This window comes from Dipodomys spectabilis, unplaced genomic scaffold, assembly GCF_019054845.1.
Source record: "Dipodomys spectabilis isolate Male_0828 unplaced genomic scaffold, ASM1905484v1 ptg000124l, whole genome shotgun sequence".
Classification (NCBI taxonomy): Eukaryota; Metazoa; Chordata; class Mammalia; order Rodentia; family Heteromyidae; genus Dipodomys; species Dipodomys spectabilis.
This window is the reverse complement of record NW_024870801.1, coordinates 73,781-91,780: the sequence shown is the minus strand read 5'-3', so window position 1 is coordinate 91,780 and position 18,000 is coordinate 73,781. Positions and strand designations below refer to the sequence as shown.

At 56.0% G+C, this 18,000-nt stretch overlaps 1 protein-coding gene across 6 annotated transcripts in view; it reads left to right on the top strand.

Annotated features, from left to right (window-relative positions):
- Hdac4 (histone deacetylase 4) overlaps positions 1-18,000 on the top strand; it is a 245,499-nt gene that overhangs the window by 190,557 nt on the left and 36,942 nt on the right. For 3 of the 6 annotated variants that reach the window (XM_042689061.1, XM_042689059.1, XM_042689063.1), the window contains 6 exons: positions 2,596-2,708; positions 4,813-4,929; positions 5,010-5,208; positions 7,895-8,133; positions 13,377-13,634; positions 16,984-17,170. In XM_042689061.1, the coding sequence (XP_042544995.1) occupies positions 2,596-2,708; positions 4,813-4,929; positions 5,010-5,208; positions 7,895-8,133; positions 13,377-13,634; positions 16,984-17,170 (1,113 nt within the window). The remainder of the gene's footprint in view (positions 1-2,595; positions 2,709-4,812; positions 4,930-5,009; positions 5,209-7,894; positions 8,134-13,376; positions 13,635-16,983; positions 17,171-18,000) is intronic. The other 3 variants (XM_042689062.1, XM_042689060.1, XM_042689065.1) reach the window with 2 other exon arrangements.

The following is an 18,000-nucleotide window of genomic DNA, read 5'->3' as shown; positions in this document are numbered from 1 at the left end:
TCAAGAAAAAGTATCTCTATTTCAATGAATCCATTCATATTGCTGAGGATCACATCTCTACTAAAAAGAAAGGCTGCTGAAAAACACACTGTAAAAAGAAGTAAAAATTCATCACACACACCCACACATGAGAATTATATTGTCTGTTTTTTTTCTTCTCTTGTCTCCAATTAACTACCCCAAAACAGGTGAACTGTGGCTCATGTGGTACAGTACTAGCCATGAGCAAAAAAGCTCAGGGACAGTAGGCTCTGAGTTAAAGTCCCAGAACTGGCAGAAAAAGAAAAAAAACAGACACTAAATCTTCCCAGTGTGCTTTTTAGTCTGCCCTGCCACAGGGCGTGAAGGGGCAGCCGAGGAGCCTGGGGTCTGCTGCAGGATGTGTGAGGTTGGGACAGTCAAGAGGTTTTGCTCTCCTTGGTCAGCCCAGGTACCCAGGTGACTGTAGCAGCCATTGAATGCTCTGAGTAGGGCTGGGACAGCCTTCCTTCCTGACGCCCCCAGGCGGAGTGAGGTGCGAGGAAGCAATGAAGGGCCACCCCAGCCAGTGTGTGTGCAGAGGGGCCATGAGACGGGCCGGGGGAACACGGCAGGCTCTCACTCTGCTTCCTTCCCGTTGTGGATTAAGTGAACTGCCACCTGCCCCTGCTGTAGCTGAAGTTAACAGCATTCCATGATGAGCTGTCTCCTGCCAGTTCTAGTTCTGATGGGCACACTTGCCTTGCACTTGGGCACACTCCCCTTCCTGTACAGCTTTACATCCTTTCCACCTGGTAATATCATCCTGGGTGTCTTTTTTGGTGTCCCATTGGCATTACCATATTGTTGATGTTAATCATGGCATGGCAGTGATATGTTTATTTCCTTAGACCATATTCCTAAAAGTGAAATCAAAAAACAAAACACTACCACCATGCATTTAAAAGGAGGGGACAAATCAGATCCATAATTTTTATTGCTTTATTGTTTTTAGTGTTTATCTGGTAATCACTTGTGCACAGGTTTCCAGGAGGATTTGCCAGGACATGTTGTAGTTAGAGACAGGGCCATGCAGGAGCAGCTCCAGAGAGGGGCCACCGTGGCTGTCCGGGGCCAGGTGACACCAAGGGTTGGAATGGGACAATTAGAAAGCCAGAGACAGTTCCAGTGGCTTCCAGCAGCTGTCAGTCAGGGAGGGCAGGTAAACATGATTGCTTTAGAGCTAGGCCAGGCTCTGGACTTGGTGTTTGGAGGGAGCAAGAGGGGCTGGGAAGGAGATGAGGACAGAGGGGCAGGGACTGTGCCCATGCTCACAGTCACTGTCTGCAGCATAAGCCAACAGCAGGCCTGTTTGGCTCCAGGAGCAGTAGGTAGAAGGTTTTCAAGTGGGCGTAGGGCAGAGACAGCTGCTGGGGGTGTTAGAGGGCTTAGGATGGCTTGGGGGACAGTGTGGTCATCAGGAGACTAAGTCTTCCCCTTCTGCCCAGACCAACAAGGGGAGGCATTTGCCCTCAGCATTTTCCTGAAGCCATGCGATCTGGGGCAAGTGCAATTACTACTTGGCACAATGTCTTCATAGTTCATGAAGGCTAAGTTCTTAGAAGCACATCTACTCACTCTGGGGACCTGAGCGGGTTGGGGGACAAGGGCCTCCATCCTGCCGTCCTCCTTCTGATCGTGATCTAGAGTGACACGTGGCTGTGTTCTTGGGCTTGGGTGGGCTGGTAGGTTTGGATGAGGCTCCTGCTGGGGTTGGCAGAGCCAACCCAAGCCCGTTCTGGCCCTGTATGCAGTCAGATTTGAGTCCAGCTCTGAGTATTCAGACCAGACTCTTGAACTTTTCAGCAGACTGGTCGGTCATATGTGTGCCTCTGGGAAGTCTTGGCCAGATGAGACATTGTAAGAAGGCCACCAAACCAGATGTGAAAGTCTGGACAGCTGGTCAGAGAACTGGAAAGCACGGCAGCCTCCCACGGGACCCAGCTACTCCAGCAGCCGGGAGGCAGTCCGGCCCAGTGCACAGGGCCAGGCCTCTGGGTGTGCCCAGGGGCCTTTCCACTATCTCCTGCGTCTTCAGTAGCACTGGGGGCCTCAGATGCCCTGGCTGGCATTCCTGCATCTTATCCCACACAGTAAAATGAAGGTTTCGTGTGTAGTGAGCAGTAATGGAAGTTGCTTTCTTTTGAATTGTTTTAGGGCGAGCATAGTAAATGTGACCTTCCACAAGTCAGCCATCTGGCTTTTGTGTTCACTGGTCTTTTGTTGTGAAAATATTAATAAGTGTTTAAGAAGGGCTTAACTTTCTGGTGTATGAAATCATTTTGAAATTTAAGAGCTATGAACTGGATAGTGGGTGCATCCTGAAAGGCATATTCTTCCTGGAGGGGGCCTTCCTGGAGCCAGAGCTGTACAAAGCTCAGGGGTGGGGGGTGAGGGTGGGGGGTGCAGCAGCAAAACTGAATAGCAGACTGGGTTTCATGTTCTCTGCTTTGGAACCACAGCCCTGTGCTTCTGGCTATGTTCTCTGAGGCCACAGAACCCACAAGGCCAGGGGCCGGCCACCCGAGCGTGGCCAGCCTCACTGTGCTGTCTCCAGCCACTGTCTCTCACCTGCAGACTCTGCGTGTAGCAGTGCTCCTGGCTCCGGACCCAGCTCGCCCAATAGCAGCTCTGGCAATGTCAGCACTGAGAACGGCATCGCACCCGCAGTGCCCAGCGTCCCAGCTGAGGTCAGTGCACCCAGGAGCAGTCACGGGGACTGCCATTAGCCACAGCGTCCAATCAGGATGTGGGGGGGTGGAGGGAGCAGTCACTCTGGAGAGCGGGGGGGGGGGGGGAGGGGGGAGCAGGGGGGAGCAGTCACTCTGGAGACAGTCTTATAGGCTGTTGTCCTTCCTTTTCCCCTCCCCTCCCCTCCGTCTTCCTGAGAAGTAATGGGCTTAGACCCAAGATGTCAGGGAGCCTCCAGCCTGTCTTGCCACCACCTCTTCCTAACTTGTCACTGGAGAGGGCCTCCCCGCGTCTCTCTGTGCCAGGCACCCTGGGTAGGCAGTGTGACTGGGAATGCTTTGAGAGTGAGAGAGAATCGATGCGTTAGGTATAGAAGAAGACACAAATGGAAAGGTGGGCCACAACCAAGTGTTGGAGAAACAAGTTGTCATGCCAGCCGAAACAGAAGGAAAGAGGGGAGCCAGGAGCCTTAGGCCCTGGGGCTACATTCCCTGTACCTCGGGGAGCAGGGAGTGAAGGGCTGCGGCAGTCGGGAGGGACCTAGCAAACAGGAATGATGTCTAAAGGCTCTGGAACCGACTTGTGAGCATAATTTCATGACACCGGAGCCTAGTGAGAGAAGCGCTTTTCCCAGAAACTCTCTAGTGACGGCTTGTTCCCTGTGTATATAACCCATGGTTTAGACACACACGCCACACAGGTTACGTGTGTGTGACAAATCCAAAGGCTCTCCTGGGGAAGAAGGCAGTAGCTCCCTGCTCCAATTGTCAGCAGCATTGCAAAGAGACATGAGCTGCTAGGCTGTGGCTGCCACCTACCTAGCCAGAGCCAAACATTCACTTGGAACAATGTTCACCTCATACTTTTGTTTCTCTTCGAAATGAAATGTAGAAGCATGAAATGCTTCTGGGCCTCAGTGGTACAAGCCCACTGTGAGCAGAACAGGGAGAACCGGGTTCTGTGTCTGCTGCCAGCCTGACTCTGTGCAGGTCCTCCCTGCAGCACGTCCTCTCGTTCTGCTTGCGGTGTGTGTTCATCAAGTGTCCACCGTGTAGGGATAATGGTGAGTGAAGCACTGTCTATCTGAGCCAGGCCTGTCTACTCTGAAAATAAGAAGGCGTGGACAGCGCGGTGGCTCCATCCTCAGTGTCCTACCAGCCTGTACCGCTGCCCTTCTGACCCAGCTCAAACCTGAGTAGACTGAGCTCTGGTTAGAAAGTCAGTGATGCCACAACTTAACAGTGTGTCATGTGAGTGGCTAGCGGTCATCATTAGAATGTTTCCTGAGCCCCCTGTGGGTGCCAGGGTATAAATGTCGCTGTGTTCCTTTAACTCCGGTGTGGTTGCAGAGGTCACAAGTTGCTGTGCTGCATCTCCCTTCCATGTGTTGGGTTCATTACTCTGGGACTGGCCTGAGCATTGGTTAAATCAGCTTCTTTTTTAGGACTTGCAACACAGATTATTACCAAGTTATCTTGCAGAACATGAATCAGTATGTATTTCTGCTTTCCTAGGCCAGTATGTTGTCATTTTAAAGAGTCTGCCAAGTTGATGAGGCATAGATCTATGGGTCTCGGATGCTGGGCGGCGCTGTTTGCTCCCCTTCATGAACATCCTTCATTTGTCATGACTCCTGTGTGCCTTCCCTCAGAAGTCACCGTGCTTTAATTTGTGAGCATATTAACCCTTGCCAAGGTTGCAGTCACCTAGGTGCCTTCCACGAGAGCAGAAGTTGTTCCGTTCTGTCCATAACTGCTTTTAGTTTCTGCTTTTGATGTCAGGTTTGGGAAGATACACCCGGCTACAGAGACACTTCGATGTGTGTACTATCCTGGATTCTCTTTTGATAGTTTTAAGTTGAATAGAATTAAGGTGGCATTGGACAAGGTGACCAGAGAACTCAGGCTAACAGGAATGGTCCCACGCCCCTGAGTTGTGTCCTGGTGCATCTGGCGAGGTGTGGAGCCGCGCCCCGCCCCTACTGGCCACAGTTGGTTCAGCTTGATTTTTGCACCGAGTCGCCCACCTGCCAGCGCGCGGCCCCTGCCGTCCCCCGGGCTCAGCCGTGGCTGTGTGTGACACCTGCGGGGTTTCTGTCTGCAGACCAGCTTGGCGCACAGGCTCGTGACTCGAGAAGGCTCTGCCGCCCCTCTCCCTCTCTACACGTCGCCATCCTTGCCCAATATCACCTTAGGACTTCCTGCCACCGGCCCCTCTGCGGTAAGTTGGCCCCCGGGGGTCTGGGTGGCCGGGGAGGCTGTCGTGGGCTCTCAGCCCATGCACTCTGCTGTGCCTTTCAGGGCACAGCGAGCCAGCCGGATGCGGAGAGGCTCGCCCTCCCAGCCCTGCAGCAGCGGATCTCCCTGTTCCCCGGCACCCACCTGGCCCCGTTCCTGAGCGCCTCGCCCCTGGAGCGGGAGGGCGGAGCGCCTCACAGCCCTCTGCTGCAGCACATGGTCCTGCTGGAGCCGCCGCCCGCGCAGACACCCCTCGTCACAGGTGAGAGCCCGGGCCGCCTGGCCGCGGCACCTGCCTGACCTGTCCTGTGTTGGCCGGCCCCTCCGCCCTGGGTGAGGCTACGCTGACCCTGGCAGGTGTTCAGCTCACCAGCAGTGAGACGTCTGGCAGAGGTGCACCTTCTGGGGGTAGTTATAGAGCAGAATAACAACCTAGAGGAAATATTAGGAGGGCTGCCTGGCGACCGGGGGGGGGGGGGGGGGGAAGGGGGGGGCGGGGGGGCCGGCTTAGCAGTGGCAGGGCGTGCTGGGCTTGTGATGAGATGCAGAGGGCTGCCTGGCGACGGGGGGGGGGGGGGGGGGTCGGCTCAGCAGTGGCAGGGCGTGCTGGGCTTGTGATGAGATGCGGGCAGGGGCCGCCCCGGGTCGTCATGCCCGCCTCCCAGCTCTGGCCCAGGGGTCGCTTCCTGAACGTCTGCTGATTCACTCGAAGGTCAGCAGCCCAAGAGTCTGGAGCCGGCCTTGTGTCACCCTGACATCTACCTTGGTCACACTCGGTGTGTGGTCTGGTGTGGAACCCGGATTACAGATGTGTGTGTGTGTGTGTGTGTGTGTGTGTGTGTGTGTGTGTGTGTGTTTGAGCTTGGTTTTGTGTTCCTGTCTCAGGCTTCTGTCTTCCTTGAACACTTAGCTGTTCTCAGGCACTGATCTGTACAGGAATGTTGTGTTGGCGCCAGGCACTGGCTGAAGCATTGGGGGCACCTCCATGTCCCAGCCCCTACCTGCACTCAGCCTCGCTTTATCTCGCTTTATCAGATGTCTGAGGTTAACTCACTCGGACCTCGGGAAGATGTTTATTGTCTGTGGGCCTCATTTTTCCAGCTGTGGATAGGGTGCTGGCATGGAGAATGACGAGGCTGAAGGCTGTGGGTCTCCTGGTGGCGGCAGTGGACTCTAGCCTTTCACTTCCATGCTTCCCTTCCTGGAGCAGCCTTCTCCCTCCCTGCCGCGTGGCCTGTGTCTGGGATCTCACCGGGTCCTTCTGTTCTCCTGAGGGAAGTAGCTTCCTGAGTAGGATTTCTCCTTCCCACGTCTGTCCTTAGCACCGTTCTCAGAGCCCAAGCTGCCTGTCAGCTAGGGCAGGGCTAGGGATGTTTATTCTGCCAGGGGCCATTTGGATATTGATAACATCATTTATGAGCCACATGAAATTACCAACTCAAGCAGCTGACAAGAAATGTACATAACTGTCCCTCCATACACTAAGTGATCTCATGGACTTTGTATGGCCCTGGCCCCAGACATTCCCCACCCCAGATGCAGAGCGGTAGATCCAGTGCAGAAGCCACCAGCCATAGGAGTGCTCAACTCAGAGCAGAAATACAGTGCTCTCCAGCATGAAGTAGCACCTCAGAAGCTCCTGTGACTGCAGCTCCCAGTAAACAGCTCCCTAGCACGCTGCCCATGGCACTGACCTGGCATCCAGACCCAGCTCCCTAGCACGCTGCCCACAGCACTGCCCTGGCATCCAGACCCAGCTCCCTAGCACGCTGTCTACTGCACTGCCCTGGCATCCAGACCCAGCTCCCTAGCATGCTGCCCACAGCACTGACCTGGCATCCAGACCCGGCTCCCTAGCATGCTGCCCACAGCACTGACCTGGCATCCAGACCTTGCTCCCTAGCATGCTGCCCACAGCACTGACGTGGCATCCAGACCTGGCTCCCTAGCATGCTGCCCACAGCATTGAACTGGCATCCAGACCTTGCTCCCTAGCATGCTGCCCACAGCACTGACGTGGCATCCAGACCCGGCTCCCTAGCATGCTGCCCACAGCACTGACCTGGCATCCAGACCTTGCTCCCTAGCATGCTGCCCACAGCACTGACGTGGCATCCAGACCTGGCTCCCTAGCATGCTGCCCACAGCATTGAACTGGCATCCAGACCTTGCTCCCTAGCATGCCACCCACAGCACTGACCTGGCATCCAGACCCAGCTCCTTAGCATGGGCAGCAGTCTTGTACTGAGGGCCTCCTCCCCTCCTCCTTGCCTAGTACCCAGGACAGGCCAGCCAGAGGGGCATGTGGAATACCCTTTTCTAAAGCCCTGGTCCTACCTCAGGCTTACCAGCTCTGCGCCCTGTTCCAAAGCCGCCATCCTCTACCATCACAAGCTGCGTCATATCTGCTCTGCTAGCCTGGCTCTGCCTTCAGCTGCCAGCTCCCTCCCCTGGGGAAGACTGGCTTCCTTCCACTTGCTGTCCTCCCTTCCACTCCCAGCACCCACTCACATTTGGCACACAGTGAAGTTTCCTGCTCAGGGAAGCCGAGGTCTCGGAGGTGGCTGTGCAGTGTATCTCTGCACACTACAGGCTGGCCGCGCTGGTGCTGGTGTGGGGGCCTGTGCATACGGAACTGAAAACAGGCCACTGTGGAGGACATGCTGGTCCCCAGGAGGGCTGTGGTCTGATGCCCTGGTGCTGCCTCCTCAGGGAGGGTCCCCGGTGGGCTCCAGAGACCTGATCTCAGTGGCTTCCAGATTGGCCTGTGTCCTCCCGAAGCCCAGCCATGGGCTCACATCCACCATTAGCAAGATGGCTGTGGCACAGTGAGAAAGGGCACCTGCGCTGGCAGGTGCACACCACGGTCCCCATAGCTTACTCAACAGCCTCCCGCCCCTCCCGCCTTCCTGTCCCCTCTGCTGTGTGTTCCTCCACATTATCCTCAGACTGCTATCTTTCAGGCCTGGGGGCGTTGCCCCTCCACGCACAGTCCCTGGTCAGTGCAGACCGCCTGTCCCCGTCTATGCACAAGCTGCGGCAGCACCGCCCCCTGGGGCGCACACAGTCGGCGCCCCTGCCCCAGAGCGCGCAGGCTCTGCAGCACCTGGTCATCCAGCAGCAGCACCAGCAGTTCCTGGAGAAGCACAAGCAGCAGTTCCAGCAGCAGCAGCTGCACCTCAGCAAGGTGGGTCTGTGCGCTCGCCCCTCTGCCCACTGACCTGGAGCCAAGAGCACGTGAGTGAGCTAAGTCTGCACCCAGAAAGGTGCTCACCTCACTCCCTGCCCACTGTATGCCCAGAAGGATGGAAAGGAGAAATAACTTAAGACCATACTCTGGCGCCAAGTTCAGAACCTGGGAAGGTGTGGTGCTATGCAGAGCAGGGTGCTGCAGGCAGCCCGAGTCCCACAGCCCCACCCTAGCCCCTGGCGCACACGAGCCCAGCCTGGCCACCTGCGCAGGAAGTCTTTGCAGGTATGAGCAGCTCTCCCTTCTCGAGTTTCCGAAGGTCATTTACCATTATAGATCTTTAAGCAAACACCTGTTCAAGTCCCCAACCTTACAGTGGTATTAGGTCTCCGGGTGACTTTCCAAGTCACCTGGCACTTTTAACTCCTTACCTGTTGGAGACACATAGTAATGATTTTGGGCCCAACTCTCTTGCAGAGGCCCATGTGTGCACAGAATTTTCCCATCACTCAGATCCATTTCAAGAGGAAGCAGTAGGAAAGGTTAGTGTTACGGTGCTGGCTGATAGGAAAACCAAGTCACTCCCTGAGTTTGGATCCAATACTGGCCTCTGAAGTGAAGCATTTTTAGTATAAAGATCGGATAAACCATGGTGAAAACAGCCCAGAGTTCCTTGGGAACTGTCCCATAACCCAAGAGAGATGGAAACGATTCTTCACAGACATGGACCACCGGCCCCACCCAGCTTCTATCCAGTAATGAAGGCCTGAGCGGCACATGGCAGAGCGTACCTGGCAGGGGTGGAAGCATTACACCTAGAGAAGTAAGAGTCACAAAGACCACAGGCCACATGGCGTCAGTCATGTGAAATGCCCAATGTAGGCAAATCCTAGGTGCTGTGGGAGACAGGGAACACTGCCGGTGAGTGCAGCATTTATTTTTACAGTATTCTGGATTATAGTGGTGGCTTCACAGCTCTACAAATAAACCAAAAACTGAAATCACCCAACTTATGAGTGAGTTTTATGATTTGTGAATATAATAATCCTTCCTCATCCATAGTAGGGCTTAGTGGTTGCCTAAAACAGTAGATAGTACAGAGCCCCATACACACTCCATCGCACTGGAACAGTCCGACACAGCACAAGGAACCCCGCACACGCGCGTGCGGACACACACACACCACCACACCGGAGCAGCGTAACACAGCACAAAGCCCCACACACATACACCACCGCACCGGAGCAGCCCAGCTCAGCACAAAGGGTACTGAGCACCATATGGAGACTGCATAAAGGCTAGAACAAGTACTGTGTGGGACAGAGTCAGTGGGTTCAAAATCTCTCACTATGCAGAAAGGTGTAGGTCAAAACTTACAAATCGTTTATTATTTCTGAACTGTGCTGTTCAGTAAGTTGAAGCTTCTGTTGACTGGAAAACATGGAGAGTAAGGAAGATGACTGTATTCTTCAATAAAGCTGTTACAAGAGAGCACAGGAGGCTGGAAAGATAGAAAGGGACCTCTGGTTTTCTGAAGGAGCAGGATTTTTCTGCTGTCTTTCCTCTGAGGGCTCCCCACTTTAGCCATACTGCAGAGAGCCCTTCTCCCAGCCCCACTCCCAATCACGTGTGTCCTGTCTGTCATCAGGTTCCAGGCCTTCTGTTATCTCCCTGAGGAATGGAAAGCTTGGGGAGGGGCAGCAGGGAGGGTCTCTCCTGACTGGTCAGATGCAGGGGCAGAGCCTTGAGAGAGACCCCTCCCCTATTCTGACCACACACTTGAGGGGAACATGGCTGGCCACATGGTACCATCCGTCCCTCCTGCTTGGTCCTGGTTTCCTCCGCAAGACCCATCTCTATCCAAGAAGAACCTGCAGAGCCCTCGGTGTTGCCGAAGGCTTGATAGGGACTCCCAGGATGGGGCTGCCCTCAAGATGGGGACAGCACCTGTGAACATCTACCTGCTGTGCTTCCCCATGTTGGCTGGAAGGTTCCAGACAAAGGAGCCCTCTGACCACAGACCAGGGGTCTGCAGAGGCTCAGCCAAGTCCCCTCTACCTACCAGGCACTGCACCCTGGGCCCCTCCCTCACCCCCATCCACTGCATTTGGAAGGGAGGGGTGCCGAACATCTCCTCGACTGCACTTGTGGGGGTGAAGCAGCTATCTGCCAAGGATCTGTACTCCCAGGTGACAGAAGCACTTTCTAATGTCAGACAAGCCTTGTTAATTTCACATGTCACAATCAGTGATATGGTAGGAGGCTTGAGGAAGACAGGAAACACCCTTCTTGTGTGGCATGTTCTTAAAAAGAATGATTTAGGAACCAGGTAATCTCACTGGATTTTGGTACATGATTGATTTATGGTAGCAAATGACACTTGATTGAAGGGTTTATACAATGTTTTCCCAGGGCGCTGGGAAGATGGCAGCAATGTTCTGCGCTGGTCTCTGGGCCTGCTTCCTGAGGGTGGTTGGTGGTGCCAGCCCTCCGTGGAGATGTCAGTCAGACTCCTGGCCTACTGCTCAGTCAGCCTGTCTTAGGCCATCGGTACCCCGAAAATGTCAGTACAGCAGAAAGGCTGCCCATCCTTGGTCCCCAGCAGCCTTCCTGGCCATTCTAGCTGTCTTGAGGTGAACAGCCTGGAGAAAGGCCAGCTTGGATGACACCCCTCAAGGGACAGAGCAGGCCCACCAGGCTGCTCCCTTGTTTCCTTGGGGGCTGGGGCCCTTGTGTTCGCAGTCCCCCCAGCTCGGATGTAGGCCCTGCACGGGCCTGCTTCAAGGCTGTGGGGGATGGGAGCCTTCTGAGGAAAGTGCCGTCCAGAGGCCCCACAGCCCTCGGCGCCACAGCCTGTTGGGTACATGGGACTTTTCCTTCTGAACGGGGAGGTGGAAGGCATATCTACTGTGACGGGTAGGCGGTTCCCCCAGCTCTGCAGCCCATGATCACAGAGCTCGAGCGTGGGCTGTGCCCCTCGGGTGGCTCCGCTGCCCTCAGTGTAGCAACCTGAAAATCAGGCTACGTGGGGTGGTTGAATTAGGAGTGTCCAGTGTATAAGTGCTGGCGTGCTTGCTGGTGCCTTCTGGCCCTGAATGCTGGTCTCACTTTTTGAAACGTTATTGTTCTGGACGTGGAGGTGCGTTTGCTTTTACTTGGTAGAGATAGGCGAGCTGATGTGTTGGTGAGGTGCTGGCCTCTTTGCCCCATTGCCTGCTGCTAGCTTTACTGCCTGAGCCAGCTCTGCTGCCAGGTTCCAGCCATAGTCCAGCCATAGCCCAGCCATAGAGCAACAGCACTATATTCCAAAGAGAGGGGGGCTTTGTTTGTGACCAGCAGTGCCAGAGGCTGGCTGTGGCAGTGCCCGCGGCAGCACTGGCAGCGTGGCCCTGGACTGAGGGCCGTGGGCCTGGTAGGCATCACTGACAGGCCTTTGATGTGGTAGCCCTGCTGCCGTGGCGACGACCCTCCTGGGCACCTGTAGAGGGAGGCCTAGCAGATCTGCTCTGCCTGCCACGGGAGCCTCTGGACCCCTAGGACATGACCCATGCGCCAGGCCTCCCCCATCCCCCAATGCTCGGCCCTGTGGTCTGGACTTGTCTTCCTGTTTTTAGCTCTGTGGCCTGGGGTCTGTTTCTCTGCCATTACCCAATCCCTGCGTTTGCAGCCTGTTGACACTTGTGCCCTCAAACTCCTTAGACATCTCAGCCAGGCACTGATGGCTCACACCTGTGATCCTAGTCCTCAAGGAGACTGAGATCTAAAGGATCATGGTTCAAAGCCAGCCTGGGCAGAAAAGTCCATGTGACTTCATCTCCAACTCATTAGCAAAACATTAGCCTAGAAGCTTGGCTCAAGTGATAGAGTGCTAACTATATGCAGTAAGCCAAACAAGAGCTTGAGCCCCTGAGCTCAAGCCCCAGAAATCTCTTCTCCTGAAGACCCAAGTTCATCTTCCTCCCACCTGGGCTGCCCTCGTTCCTCCTCCTGTATTGTGCCAACCTCTGGGTCACAACTTCCCACAGCCATCTGAGTGCCTTCTAAGCTGCGTCCTCCAGGTTCTTTCAGAATTCTCCCTCCTGTGTGCCTGTGCTGCGCTTTGCCAGCCCCCAGAACCTCTCAGCCTACGACCAATCAGACCGCCCCGGACGACGCAGGACAAGAGGCACCAGTGGCCCCCAGGCAGGCATCCTCAAGCCCATGACCTGGCTGCCTGAGCCAGGCTCAAGTCAACCCAGAAGGCCTGAGACCCAGTGCCCCAGCTGCCCTGTCCCACAGGCTCTTCTTGCCAGGCCAAGATTCGAGGGCTCGGGGGTGTAAATGCCATCAAGTGACATGGTTATTTAGAAACTTCTGGTAGGAAAGCCAGAGTGAGGCGCCTGTCCTGGCAGCCAGGTGGAAGGCTGGGGGCGGGCTGGTGTGAAGGAACTCGGTTTTATTAGCTTGTGTTGAGGGTGTCTGAGATTGGGTGATGACGTGGCACAGTTCCAACGTGAGAACATCTTTGAATCAAGCTAGGTGATACGTTCTTCCAAGGATAGAGCCAGACTCACCAACTTGTAAAGGACTGCTTGTAGCCAGCATCTCCCTACTCCCCCCATGCTGCTTCTCAGCATTTAGAGATGGTCCCTAGCAGTTATTCAGAGACCCATCTTCATAAAGGCCCACCAAAGCCCTGGGGAGCATGGCACCTGCTCCTAGCCTATCTGCTTGTAATTTCCACAGCTCACAAAGCTGGCAGCGGCTCAGCCAGTTGTTGCTCTGGGCACCTTCGTCGGCTCAGGCCTATGGTATCCGCTTCTGTTCCTCTCTTCTGAGCTCTCCCCTGGCTCCCCAGTGTGTCTTGCTGGATGGCCAGCTGGACGAGCGTCGGAGTGCCTCACAGCCGAGGCGATGTGTGTGTGTGGTGCCAGACTCCCTCCGCATTCCCCACTCACTCCTCTGCACCTGAATTCGCATGGGTTTCTCTTCATCTTGTTCCTAGGCCACAAGAAGAGCTTTGTGAAAACCAAGACCAGTCTGCCTCCTCCCCAGGCCAGGTCCCTGGGACCCTGGGCTAGAGCCAGCCATCGTCGTTTTCTTTGCACGGCAGTGTACCTGGGGTCTGGCTTCTGTGGGTAGATGAGTGGTGCCCGCTGGCCGGGGCTCAGGGACACAGCATTCTCTCAGGTTGGCTTTCCTGAAGGACTGACGTTTCTGATATAACCACCTGCCTGAGCTTCATGTCCTCTGCATTGCAGATTATCCCCAAACCAAGTGAGCCAGGTCGGCAGCCTGAAAGCCATCCTGAGGAGACCGAGGAGGAGCTCCGAGAGCACCAGGCCCTGCTGGATGAGCCCTTCCTGGACCGGCCCCCCGGACAGAAGGAGGCCCACCCATTGGCCAGCATCCAGGTGAAGCAGGAACCCATTGAGAGTGACGAAGAGGAGGCGGAGTCTGTGCGGGACGCGGAGCAAGGCCAGCGCCCACCCACTGAGCAGGAACTGCTCTTCAGACAGGTACAGGAAAGCCAGAGCCGCGAGAGCAACACCCTCAGAGGCCTCCCTCTGATCCCATAGGAATGCTTTGCCCGGCTTCCTAGCCTAGCGCACGAGGGAGGGGGCGGGATTGCTTCACACTCCATTCCCAGGTGGTCTGGAGTCCACCCTCTCTGGGTATGCACGTCCTGCAAACCTGGCTCCAGGCTCCTGGGGGCAGTTTTCCCTTGGTCTTGTGAGATTCCACATACTGCTGAAGCTGAGGAGAAAGGTTGGCTTTCTAATTGTCCAAAATGTAGGCAGTCTGATCATGAGCCTGTCCCCTCTAAGGCCACAGAGGTGTGAGTAACTGGCATTGTGGATCCAAAACAGTGTTATGGCTTGGGTGCCCAGAGACAGTAAGATGCAGGCACACAATAACCAAACTCCAAAGGGACTGATGGAAAAATTCAGTAAACGACCTGTTCATTCCAGTTATATATAACGCTGCCAACTCTACAGAATCACTGAAGACAGCTGGCCAATGAGTGAGAAACCCTGACGTAGCAGCCAGAATGCCACAGGGAGGCTGTTTCTGCCCGATGGCCAGGAAGTGAGCCAGCAGTGGAATTTAATTGTACCTTAAGCATGGGACTCTCCGCCTGGGTTTGTCTCGAGGGCACAGGAACCAGTGTGCTGTCCAGCTAAGCACCCCCCCCTCCTCCTCCTCCCCCTCCTCCTCCTCCCCCTCCTCCTCCTCCTCCTCCCCCTCCTCTTCCCCCCCCTTCTCTCCCCCCCTCCCCCCCCTCCCCCCCCCCCCCCCAGCATGTGGATGATGCTGCCTCTCCAGTTCCTGGCTCTTGTAAATCTCAGGACAAGATGACCCTGGTGGTAGTGTTCGCTTCCCTTCCCACCTGACACTGTGCCTGGGTGTGGAACCCTCCCCTGCTGCACCCATGCGGCACAGGCACCAGCTTGGATTCTGCGAGTGCCTTGCTCAGGAGAGGCCACACTGGCGTCCCTAGCAGCTGTCTCCTCCTTCTTGGTTATAGGCAGCCTGTCTGATTCCTAAGGCCATTCAATTAGCACCTCTTACACTAACCTCTGCTTTTCCAAGTCCAGTGGAACTGACAGGATGACCAAAGAAAGCCAGAGTTCCCATGGTCCAACTCAGAGTAATTCATGGCCAGGCCATCCACCTCTGTCTACCACCTCTCCTTGGTGGACAGGCCCCTGGGGGGCAACCTTCACACATCTCGGATAGGCTCTCAAGTCTGTGAAGGAGCAAGCCCCTTACCGTTGTTGTAAGGTAAATTGTCAGCGAGGCCCCATTTTGGAAGATGGGATCTTGGAGTCTTTATTAGGGCACTAGCAGTCAGCAGGCTGCTCATTGTAACAAAGGCCTGCAGCCCACAAATACACTTAACACAGGCCAGAGAGGAAAGAAGGAACAAAAACTATACCAGCAAACCAATTCAGCTCTATTGGAGAGCTGAATTAAGCTGCCACGGTGACTTGGAGACAAGACAGACACAGGAAATGGTCACGGAGACACGTGGCATGGCATCATGGTACCTGTGCTGGGTCAGGTCAGGGGTCAGGTCCACAGGAAATACCCCGTCCCAGGCACTGGACTGACAGGTTCAGCAACCTATCAGCCAAGTATCTGCCCCTGCCTCCAGGGATCCAGGTATGCCTATCACCTTGGGGTAATTTTTTCCCACTAGGAAAACAAGATAACATCTGCATGCCTCTGAAGCAGTATCCTCCTAGCTCACCTTGAGCCAGGCATCTGCACCTCAAAGGATGGCTTATCTCACCTCTAGGCCTTGGAGCTGGGTGGACAGCCGCCCCCCCCCCCCCCATCTCCCGCCTAGGCACCAAGATGGCTGCAAGAAATGATTTAGACTCAGTCTCCTTACTTCACTATCACTGGAATTCGAGGGCTTGTCATCATGTGGATATGTGACTTGTCTTGGTAGCTGATTTCAAGGTTGGTATCTGGTAGAGGCTGCTACGTTGATGGGCATTTACTCAGAGAAAGGCCTGGTAATTCTCCACACAGAAGTCACTTTCTAGGAACCCTTCCTCTGTCTTCTGGAGAATGCCAAGCAGAGCTCCTTAGCGGGATGTGTGTTGGCAGTAGGTAGTTTGCATGGGATGGGACATCTGAGTCTTCAGAACATCAGGCATGGGCTAGACCTGCACGCACACGCGCACACGCACGCGCGCACAGAGTTGATCAGGCCCACTGTGGTCCAGTGAGCTGGCTAGGCGCGTTGTGAGGCAGGCGGGGCTTATAGAAGCCTCTTCTGGGCCCTCCTTCTGGAGGCTCTGTGGCCCCCCTGCCTGGAGCTCCCATGTTCCTGTGCTCACTCCCCTCCTCTCTGCTCTCGGACCATGATTCCTAAGGGCAGGAAGATAGGCCTGGCTGAGACGCTCTCCCGGCACTGTCGGGCGAGGCCCTGCTAATGAACAGCTGAGATTTTTTGTTGGCCTGACCTTCCAAGGGCACAGAATTGGTTTCTCCACACTCAGACAGGACCTGGGTGGGAGGTACTGCTTTCTCCTGTATCGTGGCCGGTCATCGCTGTCTCTCTGTAGCTGTGTAGGTGGCCCTAAGAAGCAGTCACCTCTGGAGGGCCAAGCATCTTCCTGGTCCTCCGTGGCCCCCGCCCACACCACTCTGCCGGCAGATAATCTGTCTCCTGGGTCCCATAAGCGTCCCCAAACCCTGGCCAACGACTTCCACACTCCACTCACCTCCACGTCCCCAAAGGCATTTCCACACACTCGCAGGCATCTGGCCCCTGAGGGCCTGAGCCCCAAGTACACACCTTCATTTCTCCCACAGTCTGTCCTTAGTGAGCGTGGTGGCATGGTCCAGACCGAGCCTGGAGTCAAGCTGGCTCCCCTGCACCTGGGGTTTACTCTGGCTGGCTGCCCGTGCCGGTTGGGCACTCTTGGTCAGAGCTACGGGCAGAGCCTGGCTGCTCCCTACCGACTTCCGCCAGAGTGAGCATTCGGTGTCCCCAGCTGAGGGTCCGAGGTCACCACCCCCTCGGGGCCTGAGTCCTGGATGTATCATTTCACCTGGTCCCAGCTGCTCCTGCGCTCAGCACCTCCTCAGAGGAGCCACCGTGGCCCACTGTGGCAGCCACCTGCTGCCCTCCACGTGGCTCTTGGCGGGAGCTTCCTTCTGGGATGTCAAGTCCTCAGGGATGAGGACTCGTGTGTCACGAGTCTCCTCCCCTCTGCCCCTGCTCCATGTCCTGTCTGTGGCCACGTGCCCTTGTGGCGGGGCTCTAGGGAGCATCCGGGGTCGGATGTGGTCATTTGAGTGACGTGTGCAGGTCTTCAGCACCCACCAACAGTCCACTTCCCCCCACAGCAAGCCCTCCTGTTGGAGCAGCAGCGGATCCACCAGCTGAGGAACTTCCAGGCGTCCATGGAGGCTGCTGGCATTCCCGTGTCGTTCGGCGGCCACAGGCCTCTGTCCCGGGCACAGTCGTCTCCAGCCTCCGCCACCTTCCCCATGTCAGTCCAGGAGCCATCCACCAAGCCAAGGTTCACCACAGGTAACACACAGCCCGCTCAGGCTGCATGGGCCTGCTACGGCAGGCAGGGAGCACTGTCACAGCCAGAGCCCCCGGGGCTCCAGGGCTTGCCGTCCAGAGGCACAGGGCTCCAGGGAGTTCCAGGGCTCACCGTCCAGAGGCACGGGCCCCTGGGGGCTCCAGGGTAGCCGTCCAGAGGCACGGGCCCCCGGGGCTCCAGGGCTTGACGTCCAGAGGCACAGGGCTTCAGGGGGCTCCAGGGCTTGCCGTCCAGAGGCACAGGTCGCCTGGACCCCAAAGCCAGGCTCTGCTGCATGGATCTCTCCCTATTAATGTTATTCCCAGACTCAACACCAGCTCAGCCTGCCTCTCAAGAGAACCATGGTCTCCTGCAGAGAGCAGCCCCCCACCCCCCACGTGCCATGTAGGCTTCAAGGCTCCTCTCCCCGCTTAGCACGAGTGCTCTCGCTCACGCCTGTGTAGATGGCATTGGCACCAACGCCTCCTTGGCGTGCTGCTGTGGTCGGCACACTGGGCATTTGAACACCACGGGAGAGCAGAGCCCTTGGGCCAGGGACCGCTCCCTGCCTCCTCTGCTTCGGCGCCTAAGCCGCCCTCCTGTCAAGTCACCGCAGCTTCCACAAGCCTCATTTGCAGACTTGTTACTCTGCACCCAGCAAATACGTCCGTGTTACCTTCCCAGGCCTCAGAAGGAAACTGTCCATATTGAGGTCATTTTTAGTAGTAATTATTCAGAAATTGAAAACGGTAGAGGGTCACACGGCCAAGCACTCTCACTATAAGGTTGGCCAGTCAATGGTGTTCTTAACAGAATGTAGCTCAGAGCCATG